Source organism: Leptodactylus fuscus, chromosome 5 (genome assembly GCF_031893055.1).
Source record: "Leptodactylus fuscus isolate aLepFus1 chromosome 5, aLepFus1.hap2, whole genome shotgun sequence".
NCBI lineage: Eukaryota > Metazoa > Chordata > Amphibia > Anura > Leptodactylidae > Leptodactylus > Leptodactylus fuscus.
In genome coordinates, this window is record NC_134269.1 from 68817331 (window position 1) to 68830366 (window position 13036).

General features: G+C 39.1%; 1 protein-coding gene across 3 annotated transcripts in view; it reads left to right on the forward strand.

The window, feature by feature from the left end:
• TP53BP1 (tumor protein p53 binding protein 1) overlaps positions 1-13036 on the forward strand; it is a 58641-nt gene that overhangs the window by 11829 nt on the left and 33776 nt on the right. For all 3 annotated transcript variants that reach the window (XM_075273356.1, XM_075273357.1, XM_075273355.1), the window contains 5 exons: positions 2488-2566; positions 3024-3111; positions 3653-3726; positions 6947-7093; positions 11693-11768. In XM_075273356.1, the coding sequence (XP_075129457.1) occupies positions 2488-2566; positions 3024-3111; positions 3653-3726; positions 6947-7093; positions 11693-11768 (464 nt within the window). The remainder of the gene's footprint in view (positions 1-2487; positions 2567-3023; positions 3112-3652; positions 3727-6946; positions 7094-11692; positions 11769-13036) is intronic.

Genomic DNA, 13036 nt, shown 5'->3' on the forward strand with positions numbered 1-13036 from the left:
ACTTTACCACGTGGTGTTCGATTCGATTCGAACATGGCGAACACCCTGATATCCGATCGAACATGTGTTCGATAGAACACTGTTCGCTCATCTCTAATCGTTAGCTTCTGCTTGCATCACAGTTATCTGTAAGCAAATCTGGTGAATTGGGCCCGCACTCGATGCCTTGCAGGCTGATTTGCATATAAAAAGTTGATTATCACTGCATTGGTGCTTTTTCCGTTCCTATTAAAAGCCTTTGTGACCCTAATAGGGTAAGTTCACTCAGAGAATTTTGAAGATGCCACCTTAAAAGAAAAAAAATGCCTTCTAATTCTCCCATTCGTTTCAATGGGAGTTAGGCAATTTTTTTTCCTCTAGTTGATTTTTTTAAATTTTAATTTTGGCTAGAGGAAAAAGGATTGTCATAATCTGTCTTCTAGCTGATTCTGCCCTGCAAAGCACATTGAAATCGTAATCATTATCATAAGAGGCAAAATTTATTTATTTTTAGTGGTTTTTGCAAAACTGCTGAAGAAAAACACTCCAAAGAATGCAAGTGTTTTATATTTTTGTCTATTATTCATTTCAATGGGTATTGCAAAGTGAAATCTGCTTGACTATACATCATGATAATTTTTTTTTCCTTCTAGCAAAAAAAAATTACAGAAAAAAATGTAGAAAAAAAAATTCTCACAGCTTCACCAAATGTCATCCTTTTAACAGCTGATCAAAAATGAAATGCACAAATAAATATCCCAGGACTCCAAGGATGTGAAATATTGAAGAAATAAGGTAAAATTCCAGCATTAATAAAATAAAAAAAAAACCTTAACCTTTTAATTCTTATCAATAAGCTAAAAAGATCCAAAAACAAGGATCCAAGAAGAGGACATGAGAAATGGGCTTCAGAGCAAAACTGGCTCCTTACTCATGGCTTAATCAAAGAGAAAATGTTTTTGTTTTTTTTTTTAAATAAAATTTATTGATGCTGGAATTTTACCTTTATTCCTTAAAGGGATTCTACCACTAAATAGCTATTTTTTCTGCTTTAGACATTGGAATAGCCTTTAGAAAGGCTATTTGTCTCTTACCTTTAGACGTGGTCTCCGCGGGCCGTTCCTTAGAAATCCCGGTTTTTACCGGTATGCTAATGAGTTCTCTCGCAGCAATGGGGGCGGGCCCCAGCGCTTGAGCTGTGGACTCTCTCCAGCGACGCCTCCTTAATCAACTGCACATGCTCAGTAAGGTCTGTGCAGCCATCCGAAACCTGGATGACTTCACTCGCGCGTCGGAGCTCTATACAGACCTTACTGAGCACGTGCATGCGCAGTCAGCTCTACTAGTGTCTCGCTGGCAGAGCCGACTGCGCAGGCGTCGGAGATGACTCAGAAGTTAGACGACGAGAGAAGGGGAGGATGCAGCTGAAGAAGGAGGCGTCGCTGGAGAGAGTTCTCGGGCAGCAGTGGGGACGCCCCCATTGCTGCGAGAGAACTCATTAGCATACCGGTAAAAACCAGGACTTCTAAGGAACGGCGCCGCAGAGACAACGTCTAAAGGTAAGAGATGAATAGCTTTTCTAAAGGCTATTCTGACGTCTAAAGCAGTAAAAATAGCTATTTAGTGGTAGAAGCCCTTTAAAAAAATCTGCCTGAATCCCATTGAAATGGCCCTTAATCACCTTGCAAAAAGCTCTGTGTGCACATAACTTTATTGTGGTTTGGGAGGAAGTTTGGACCTGACAGTTTTCTTTTTAAAAAGGATCTGTCACCAAGTAGCAAATGCTAAGTAACATACATAATTAGATTTTTGCCGTTTCCCTGATCAATTTGATGCTTTTATTTTTAAAATCCGTTCACCCATTCCTAAGATATGAGCTATGGCCCTGGAAGGTGTTATGTTCACTAGCTCTGATCCTCCATTTGGGCAGGAAGCTTTTAGTTTCTCTGAGAAAGAGCTAGAATCCGAGCTAGGTTACACATAATCTTCCAGGAGCCATATCTTTTAAACGCTTGGACAGATCTTAAAATGAAAACCATCAAGTTGATCAGGCGCACAGTGAGAATGAAATGATGTATGACATTTTAGTATTTTGTACTTGGTGACAGAATAGACTACAGCCTAACCCTGGAGTGGCTAGAAAATGAATAGATAATATAAAGGAAGCTCTTATACATTTCCCTTTAAAAAAAAAAAAAAGGAGTAAAATCTGCAACAAAAAAGGCAGCTTTTCCACAATGTGGGGGCCTTAGCTTTAAAACCAGCAAATCCGTTTGTGTGTGAGAAGAACTGATGAAGAGCTATTCCACTTGTATACGGACCCTGTGTGGAAGCATTGTAATGGGGGAATGCTAGAAGTCTGGCCTTGTGTTCTATCTGGCCTTGTGCTTGTTACGAGACCTGTGAAGGATTTCACACGAGTCTGAGGCTTTGGATGATCACAAGACTGCATATGCAATAAAAACTAAATAGAATGACTTTATTTCATTTTTTTAAATCTATTTCTAGGATTTTGTGCCAGGCAAACCCTCCATTGGTGTTAAAGAACACACAGAAATAAATGAGCCTTCAAAAGAAAATCATCTTGGTAAAGTGATAATAGCTGTCTGTAGAATGTCATACACAATATCTGTAACTGCTTTGTCATTTGTATTCTTATGGCGTATTTTTATTTAATATATTTATATTCTCTATACACTCCTGTCACTGACACCTACGGTAGTGTGAACCCAGCCTAAGACCTTTAACATATCAAAATTGTGTTCATGAGAATAGCCCCATTCACTGCCAGTAACATTTTAATGCAGTTTTTTGAGTTAAGTACAGAGAATAGATTTAGATGTTAGGTATTCCTTGAATTTATTCAGATTCTCCTTCTGCCATTGGCTAAAAATAACCGTTCGTGTGAATCCAGATGTCCTTTTTGGATTGAATATATAGTTGACTTGTGTTCAGAATTGAGACTATATAGCTGTATTTCTAATTCTGATAGTATAAGTAAATGATCTATAATTTATTTTTTTTATATGCCTTTATTTCTATAGCACCTGTGGAGAAACTGCATGTACCAAGCAGTGATCGTGTTCTTAGCCAAATCATTGAGCGAATTCCCTGTCCAACAAACAGAATCAGGTACACTTTTTCTATTAGAATATGAATGGACAGTGTCAGTAGCGACTCAAGACTTAATGGCCATTGAATGAAAAGAATTTGGTGATTTCTAATAGTTTTCTCAGAGCTTGAAGTGAACAGTATATCGTACGTGTCTGTTTCATTGTGGGGAAAAAAATGGTAGAGATGCTGAATATCACGGAGTACAGCACTGCGACAACCCCATAGAATCAAACAGAAGACCAGTGTGACTGACACTCATTCTGACAGTGGGATATGGGATCTCCATTTTTGTGATTGGTTGATGGTCCAAGCCTTAAGAACCCCACAAATATGTGACTGGTTTAATTTGTGGGCAAATCTTTTAAAAGGGGTTAAAAAAAATTCCTTTATTAATTTTGGTATTTTCTGGCAGCCTATCAAAGCAACTGACTGTTTAGAGAAAATATTTAGTAGATTTAGTTCAAGAATGGGGTAGGCCAGAGATGAGGGGCTGTTGCTGTGTAACTTTTTATTTTAATTTTACAGTTATGAATTTTAAATGTTTTATTTCCATTTTTAGTGACTTTAACTGTGATGAAAGTGGTGAACTGGAAGAGGCTGCTGAGCGCACAACACAGTCACTACAAGCTGATGGTAATATTGCAAAGAAAACCATGATAGTGACTTGAGTTACGGTTATGTCTCGTGTGGGAAATGGCCTCTATTTTTTAGAATCAATAAAAGGATTTAATTGAACCTGTTGTAGAAATTGCTTTTCAGGCAATATGTTACAAGCATCAATCTGACTAGCTCCTTCTTTATAACATGCTTCCTGCAGATTGTACAGCATTTTTCATGTGACCGGTTCCCTTTAAAGGGGCTCTATAGAGCCCCACATATGCATGAATAGCCTTTAATAAGGCTATTCAGGCACCACTAAAGTTATATTAAACTATTCCCCCCCCCCCCCGTTTTAAAATAAAACCCTAAAAAATATGTTAATCTTATCGATTGTGCACGGTGTGCGGGCATTCAGGGTTTGACATCCTCTTCAGCCATGCCTCCTTTTCCAGCGATGTCTTCAGGTCCCGTCTTCCTCCGGCATTCACGAACTGCCATTGATAAAAAATGGTGCGGGTGCATGCGCAGTAGCATGCTGCTACTACTGCTGCTACTGCGCATGCACCCGCGCCATTTTTTATGAATGGCAGTTCGCAAGCGCCGGAGGAAGACGGGACCTGAAGACATCGCTGGAAGAGAAGGCGTGGCTGAAGAAGGCATCGGACCCTGAATGCCCGCCCAGCATGCACAATAGATAAGTTTAACATATTCTTTTTTTTAGGGTTTTATTTTAAAGGGGGGGGGGGGTACCGTATATACTCGAGTATAAGCCGAGACCCCTAATTTTACCACAAAAATCTGGGAAAACTTATTGACTCGAGTATAAGCCGGGGGGGGGGGGGGTGGTGGATGCATTACTACTGGAAAATTTCAAAAATTAAAATAGTCGCAGTTTTTGGGTGCAATAGTTGCTGGGAAAGGGGAGGGGGTGTTTTGGTTGTTTGTCTGCCCCTTCCTTGAGCTTGAAGACTGTGGTTTTTGTCCCCCCCCCCCCACCTGGAATTCAGCCTGGCTGAATATAGGGTATCTGCAGTGCTCCTATTAACCCCTTCCCGATGGAATAGGAGCACTGCAGATCCCCTATATTCAGTAGACCGGGCACTGTCAGACACAGGGATACCTAATGTGTATGTGTTTCACAGTCATTTTCTACTTTTATATGTATTCTAGGGAAAGGAAGGATTTAGAACTTTAATTTATTTTTTTGTTATATTTTTTTAAAGGTTCTTTTTTTTTCCGCTATTTTATGGGAGATTCTATACATTACTATTGCGGCTGGTCATAGACAGCCCCCGGTGTCGAGGAGGGTTTTTTCCGCACAAAAACTGCTGAAAAATTCGGCTTATACTCAATGTACGGTAGTTTAATATAACTTTAGCGGTGCCTGAATAGCCTTTTTAGTGATTTATGGGGGGGTTTAATACAAGGGTCTTTCAAAACCCCTTCATAACTGGATTAGTCCCTTAAAAAATGGGCTTTGGAAATTTCTTGAAAATTTTGAATATTGTTGTTTCACTTGTAAACCTTCTAATGTCCGTAAAAAATAAAAGGGAGAATAAAGTTTGATGCCGACATAAAGCAGAGATCTGGGACATGAGATTTATGATATAATTTTGGCGGTCTGACTATCTGTATGTAATGCACATCATTTCAGACTTCATAAAATGCATATTTTTCTAAATTTCCACCAAATTTCCTATTTTTTCATAATTAAACACAAAACATATCAACCAAAATTTACCACTAACACGAAGTACAATGTGTTACGAAAAAACAGTCTCAAAATCACTTTGGTAAGTTAAAGCGTTCCAAAGTTATTGCCACATAAAGTGACACATGCCAGTTTTGAAAAATCGAGCTTGGTCAGGAAGTCAAAAAGTGCCATCGGCGGGAAGGGGTTAAAGGCTATTCACGCATATGTGGGGCTCTATCAGCATAATTTTGCTGATAGAGCCCCTTTAAATGGTGGCACAAAGGGTGTGCTTTGTTCTGGGTTATAGAATAGATTACCTGAATGTGATGTAACCTTTAATTGTACTTAAAAAAAACAAACATCCTGCTGGCCTTTTCTAATAGGGTGTTTCCACCTAGGACATTTTTCTGTCCTTATAATTTTTATTTTTTATATATAAACTAAAAGAGAATGCAGTGTACAAAACTTAGATAACCTACATTGATCCTGCTGCAAATCTTGATGCTTTATCCTTTCTGCTCTGATCTGTGCATATCAGGTCTTTTTGGGGGAGGGGAGGCATTTTGCTGCCTTGAGGTAAAAAAAAAAAAAAAGTTAGCAGCAACAGCATTTCTGTGTGTTTGTGTCTCACTTGGCTACTCTCCTCCCTCCCCCTTCCCTGTACATATGTGTCCAAAGGAAAATGTTTGTTGTTGTACCGTGTTAGCCAGTGGGTTGGAAATATAAAAAACACGAAAACTTGGTGATCTTTAGTAGTTGATACCTTTTTAATGGCTAACTCATAATGATGACATCATTGTCATTGTCATCATTATGAGTTAGCCATTAAAAAGGTATCAACTACTGAAGATCACCAAGTTTTCGTGTTTTCCATATGTGTCCAAGACCTATTGGGGAAGTGAATTGAGCAGTTTGAGGACAGAGGAAAAGTCTGATAAGTGGAAAGGGTTTTTTATTGTTTTTAAAAAAATGTTTAAGAACATCTACATTACTACTTATGTTCAATTTTATGAAAAAAACTATTTACAGTTTAAAAAGGAGTTTTGATAAAAAGGCAACAGGGCTCTTATCAGACTGGACTCCCCTTTTTTTGGGGGGGGGATCCACTGTGGATCCACATCCAGATCCACAAGCTTTTGGAGAATTTAATTTGTTGCCACAGTTCACTAAGGGTATGTTCACACGAGTTTTTTGCAGGCTGAAAAAAAATCTTCAGGAATTAGGAAACTGTTTTATGATGTGCATTTTTTTATTTACATAATACATTTTTGCGCCATTTTTGCCTATTTTTTATTTTTTTTGTTCCATCACACTGTATGGACCTGGAAACTTCCCTTTTGGGAAAAAAAAAAAAAAAAACCCCGTCACAAAAACATTGTTTTTCAGCCTCCCGTTGATTTTTAACGGGAGGCAAAAATAGGTCTGCAAGGTCCTGGGTGCACAAGTGATTTAGAAGCTATATTAAAGGTGTCAGTATGCCTCTAAACATTGATAACCTAACAAATGGTTTTGCAGAACATTATATTTCTTTAGTTCACACAATGTATACATCCTTTCCAGATTCTGGAACCTCACAGCTAGCCTTTGGAGTACTAGAACTATCCCAAAGCCAAGATTTTGAAGGCCAGAGCACAAGGGAGAGCGATGGAATGGTTTTACAAGACATAACAAACTCTGAACCTCAGACACTTGAATGTAACCAAGCAGGTATCAATGTAATGCATGTCCTTGAGTGGTGTTATTGTATTTTTCACTATCCACTGCTGTTTGGAGAAATCTTAGATTCTTTAGAGCTATGGTAATCTTTTAAAGGAGTCTGTCTACAGTCTTGCCTCATTGTCACCGACCCTGCTACCACTACTAACACAGCTACCTCAGAGTGGGTTCATATCTGTGCCCGGTCTCCGCTTTGCAGGTTTCCGTCTTCTGCTCGAGAAACTGGACAGGAGACGGAAACCAGCAGTCAATTTTCAAACTCATTCACTTGAATGGGTTTGCAAAGTGACTGCCCGTGAGTGTTTTGGGCCTGTGCAACAGTTTTTTTTTTTTTTTTTTTTTTTTTTTTCCAATTAATTTTTATTGAAAATATTTTTTAAGAATACAAACAAGAAATTTATAGCAACAGTTTAGAAATATAAAACCGTATAACAAGGGTAAGGTGTAACAGTGGTAGCACCACAGTATGGTAGGGTAGTGAGTGAAAAAAGAAGAGAGGACAATATTGACTCATATTTCCGATTGTCCTAACCAAATTTTAAAGGTAGTACATTCGGTGGAAAGGAGGAAAGAAAAGCGGGATATCAGGCAAATATGTTCGTCTATATTCCTATGTATACTCTATGGAAGGAAGGCTTTGAATGTACCCAAAAAGTTACTATATTAGAGGAAAGTAGCCGGATTCCAGAGTTGCCATTTCTCTTTTTCTAGTAACCAACGTTTCTTTTGTGAGGCAAATTTTAATTCCAAATCTTTTGCACCATTAACTCTTTCTCTGACTTCGGAGATGTGCATGGGTTTTGAGCTTTTCCAGGAAGATGCAATAATGCTTCTAGATGCCAGTATAATATGGGAGACGACTGTAGCAGTGGGTTTCTGTAGGAGTTCAGTGTTGAGGAAGCATAGTGCTAGGCTTGGGGTAGGAGTTAGGCGAAGGTTAAGTGAGTTGTTGAGAGCAGAAAAAACAGTAAGCCAAAAAGTGTGAACTATAGGGCAGGACCACCAGGCGTGGAAATAAGTACCTTTATTACCGCATCCTCTCCAGCATAGATCAGGATAGTTTAGATCCATTTTGGCCAGCTTATCGGGCGTAATGTGCCAACGTAATAGAATCTTACGAGACAGTTCAATATGGTGCATGCCCTTAGATATGCGATTCGTCCACATGAAGGCTTTGTGCCATAATGAGAGATCAAACACTTGTTCCAAGTCGGTTTCCCAACGCATAATATATTTAGGTTTTGCATCATCACTGGGTGTGGTGAGATTTCCATAAAAGAGTGAGATCCCCCCCAGAAGATTTCTTAGAGTTCATGAAAAATAGATAGGCAGTTCTAGGGAAGGTGTAGGTGGTGAACTGGTGAGCCGCTAGGGCGTGACGGATTTGTAGGTATTTGAAGAAGTCTCTAGTTGGTATCTGAAACTTCGAGGTTAGGAATGCAAAAGGAACCAAGGAACCACCATCCAGTATGTCAGCGATATTTCGGATTCCTTTATCTTCCCATGTGGTGAGGTCAAGATCAGGGACAATGGTGTAAAGATAACGGATTGGCAGAGAGGTCACTGATATTGTATCCATCTTTGGAGTCATTTTAGAGTAAGTTACCCACGCATTACATGTAGCTTTAACACTATATAAGCTAGGGGAGGAGGATTTAGCAAGAGTTATGTTATCCACTTCATTCTTTGGTGTTAGAAGGCGGATGGAATGTCCGTGAACATAGAAGTCTTCTATCTGTGACCATCTGTTCTGTGGTTGACGCCACCAAGACTTAGCTTGGTCTAGTAAGGATGCTATCTGGTACTTACGTATGTCAGGCAGCTCCATGCCTCCGACCTTCCAGGACATAGTCATAGTGTTGATATTAATTCTGGGTTTCTTATAGCTCCAGATAAAATTATTTAGTGCTTTTTGGATATTGTTAAAGAAGGAAATAGGAATGTGCATTGGAAGTGTTCTGAGCTGATACAAAATTATAGGAAGAACTAACATTTTAAGGATGGAGATTCTGCCTATCCAGGATAGAGGAAGTTTGTGATAACAATCCAGTTTTTTCTTGACCGTGTCTAATAAATGTGGAAAGTTTTCTTTATAGAGGATGGAACTAGGGGATGTCAGGTTAATACCTAAGTATTTAATCTTTTTTTCGTTCCATTGAAAGGCAGACATGGTTAAAAGCTTGGTTCTGCAAGAGTTAGAGACACCCAGGTTAAGAATGTGCGATTTGTTTTCATTGACCTTGTAATAGGACACGTTGCCGAAAAGTTTAAGCGTTTGTTGGATTATGGGGAGGGATTTAACAGGATCAGTAATAGCTAAAATGATGTCATCGGCATACAGGCCAATCTTGTGGGTGGTCTTCCCTACTTTAAGACCCGAGATGTTTTGATTTTGTCTTATATACTCTGCTAGTGGTTCCATAATCATAGCAAAGATGATAGGAGATAATGGACATCCCTGACGGGTGCCATTTGTGATAGTAAATTTATCTGAAATATAGCCTGAGTTGTATACTCTGCCCGAGGGGTTGGAATAAAGTGCAAGAATAGCGTCTTGGATGTTTCCGGTAAATCCAAATTTTATCAGTACTTGTTTCAGGAAATTCCAATGCACTCTATCAAACGCCTTCTCTGCATCTAAGGCCAGAAGCAGAGAAGGCGTTTGGGTCAGTTCTGCATGTTAAATTAGGTCTATGAACCTGCGTGTACCATCTGTTGTTTGTCTGCCAGCAATAAAGCCTACCTGGTCTGGATGAATGATAGTTGGCATTATTGATACTAATCTTTTAGCTAGGATTTTTGCAAAAATCTTTACATCGGTGTTTAAGAGCGATATGGGGCGAAAGTTCGCTGGGGTAATCGGGTCTTTGCCCGGTTTTGGGAGAGTGATAAGTGTAGCTGATAGCATCTCTTCTGGAAATTCTTTTTTATTTATTGCTTCATTAAACATCGATGCCAAGTGGGGTGCTAGAAGGTCTGCAAATTTTTTGTAGTAACCATTCGTAAATCCGTCCGGACCAGGAGCTTTACCATTTTTTAATGTTGTAATTGCCTGAAGTGTTTCTTGTGGTGTAATAGGCATGGAGAGAGCTTCGAGTTGAGAGTTAGAGATTTGGGGTAGATTTAGCTCGTCTAAGAATGCAGAAATGTCTTCAGCAGATGGTTGATAAATACTTTTATCATTTTTTAAGTTGTAAAGGTTTTCGTAATATTGTTTGAAATGGTTTACTATTAGTTGGGGGTTTATAATTTTTTCTTCTGGTTTATCAGATAGGAGATTCGTTGGTTTACAGATCTTTTTTTCGCCTGACTAGCTAGGAATTTACCGGGTCGATTACTATGTGCATAGTAGTTTAACTTATATCTGGTCAGTAATTTATTATAAGAATCTGTGAGTAATTGTTGTAGTTGGTTTCTTAAATCTCTTAACTTGGAGGTAACTAGGTCAGTAGGATTACGCTTATGTGCAATCTCCAGTTCAGATATACTTTTTAATAATTGTTGTGATTCTTTGTGTCTCAGTTTTTTTCTGATTGATGCAAGTTGTATAAGTATACCGCGAAGAAACGCCTTGTGTGCGTTCCAAACTATAGAATTATCTGTTTGACTAACAGAGTTAAGCCGAAAATATTCAGAGATACGCTCTGCTAGAGTGGTTTGATAGTCAGAGTGGTGGAGTAGAGAGTCATCTAGTCTCCAAAGATATATGTTCGGTGGGTAAGACTGTTGGTGTAGTGTTATAGAGATAGGAGCATGGTCTGACCATGTTATTGAGCCAATGTTCGTGGATTTAATCAGGTTGAGATTAAAGTGATTTAGAAGGAACATGTCAATCCTGTGCAACAGTTTTAAAAGGGTACTAGTTTTTTTCATTTCACTAATATGAAAATTGGTTGAAAGTCATACCTATGAAGCTATACAGTGATTTTTATTGACTAATTACTGTGTTGAGGTCTAAAACAAATCATAACAGATGCATTGTATCCACTATGTAAAAAGTTAACCCACGACACTTGTGAGAGCAGAGCTTGAAGAGCCCCTTTTGTCTCCTCAGAGATGGGCATGAATCTCTGCCTCCCCGTCAGTATTTTTCCATAGCCTTGTTTTATGGGGAGGGGGAGACAGGCATTCTTCACAGCCCAGCGATGACATTAGGCTGTAAAGTCTGTTTTTCTGACAGCAAACATATCTCCCTAACAGCATTGATATCTCCAGGTCACATAGCGTCAAAGCTGACAGTGCGCACAATGCCGCACATCTCTGCAGACATGTCTCCTTTTAAATGTCTGTATGTAGCTCCAGGCAGGGATCTAACTCAATTCTGCCCATAAATGTCTTGGAACAATGGAGAAGTCCACAGACATTCTGCTGCTGATAGTAAGTTTTCTATCCCACCCTAGCCCTGCTTTAACTCCCATAACTATTGGCCTTTTTGTGTTACATATCTTTGTCTAAAAGCTTAATCGCAGTGTGTGGATTGTTTAACAGGCTTATTTGTTCAGTTAAAAAATGTTATTTCTCCTATTGCTCAACAAACCCATAATTTTACATTATTTTATCTTTTATTATCTTAATATTGTTTTGTTTCAGAATTCACTGACACTGGTGCGCAACCTAGAGAAAAAGAGAGTGTTACAGATCATGTTTTTGAAGAAGAACTCAAGCGGTATGTATACTTTACTACAGGAAAATAATCATAAATGAGTCTCCAGAATCACTTTACGTTTTGTAAAGAAACCTTTTACATTCTCCTTCCTCGACTTTATCAGTTATGTGCAATAGCATAATGTTAAATAGTCACCAACCTTACAGAAATCAAAAGTGCAAATTAATATAGGACATCCTATCCTATTCCTACTAATATTAGATGTGAAAGTTTGTGTGTTTATATGTTTGTTAACTCAATCACGCAAAAATGGCTGAACGGATTTGAATGAAATTTGGCACATACATTGTAACCTCGATTAAAACAGGCTACTTTTTATCCCGGTAAATGACGTGGCTTCACGACTGTAATGAATTTATGTTCACATACTATACTACACTCTATACTCTTATCTCAGGTTCTGATAAAGCCAAGTCTGTTATCTCTCTGTGTAAACACTCAGCTACCTCAGTGCATTATGCACATGCATTTGCATATTATCTGATCTTCTCCAGGCAACATGCTAACACACTGGATAGGAAAACTCCTTTAATTCAAATTGGCAGTTTGCTACTTTTAAACATGCCTGGAATGCGAAAATTTAATTTGTCTCAAAATTCTAAATCTATGAGCGCTATGAAGGTAGCCAGAAGTCACAGAGTTCTCCTCAAGTGGAGCTGAGGGGGATCATCAACACCGACAACACTTTCATTATATGGTGTCCCAGGGAGCTGCTGAGCCTGAGATGCCGGAATAATAATAGGCACAGTGCAAGGAATGAGTTTAGCAGCAGGCCAGCTTGACAGCTGCCGGAGCATGCGGATTATCAACGCCAACAAGACGCTTATTAGATGGCGTCCCAGCAAGCTGCTGAGATGCTGCAACAATCACGGGCACAGTGCAAGGAATGAGTTCAGCGGCAGCTTGGCTTGACAGCTGCCGAAACGCCAGAGCAGGTAGATCATCAGTGCCAACAACACGCTCATTATATGGCGTCCCAGCAATTTGCTATGTATAGGCGGATCATCGACCCCAACAACACGCATCCTAAGTCGCGGGCAGAGGCTAGTTTTGTAATATTTCTTATATCATGCTTCTTTCTCCACTTATTTGCTTTTTGCTCCCGCCTCTTCCTAAACAAATATTAACTCTGAAATACTTCCTGATTCCATCTTGCTAGAGCAACATAGACTGAAGCTTACAGATGTATCTGATTACATAGAAGTCTATAGAGAAGAAATGGTGAGGAGTGAGTGTGATCCCAGTGAGATGGTAAACACACACGGACA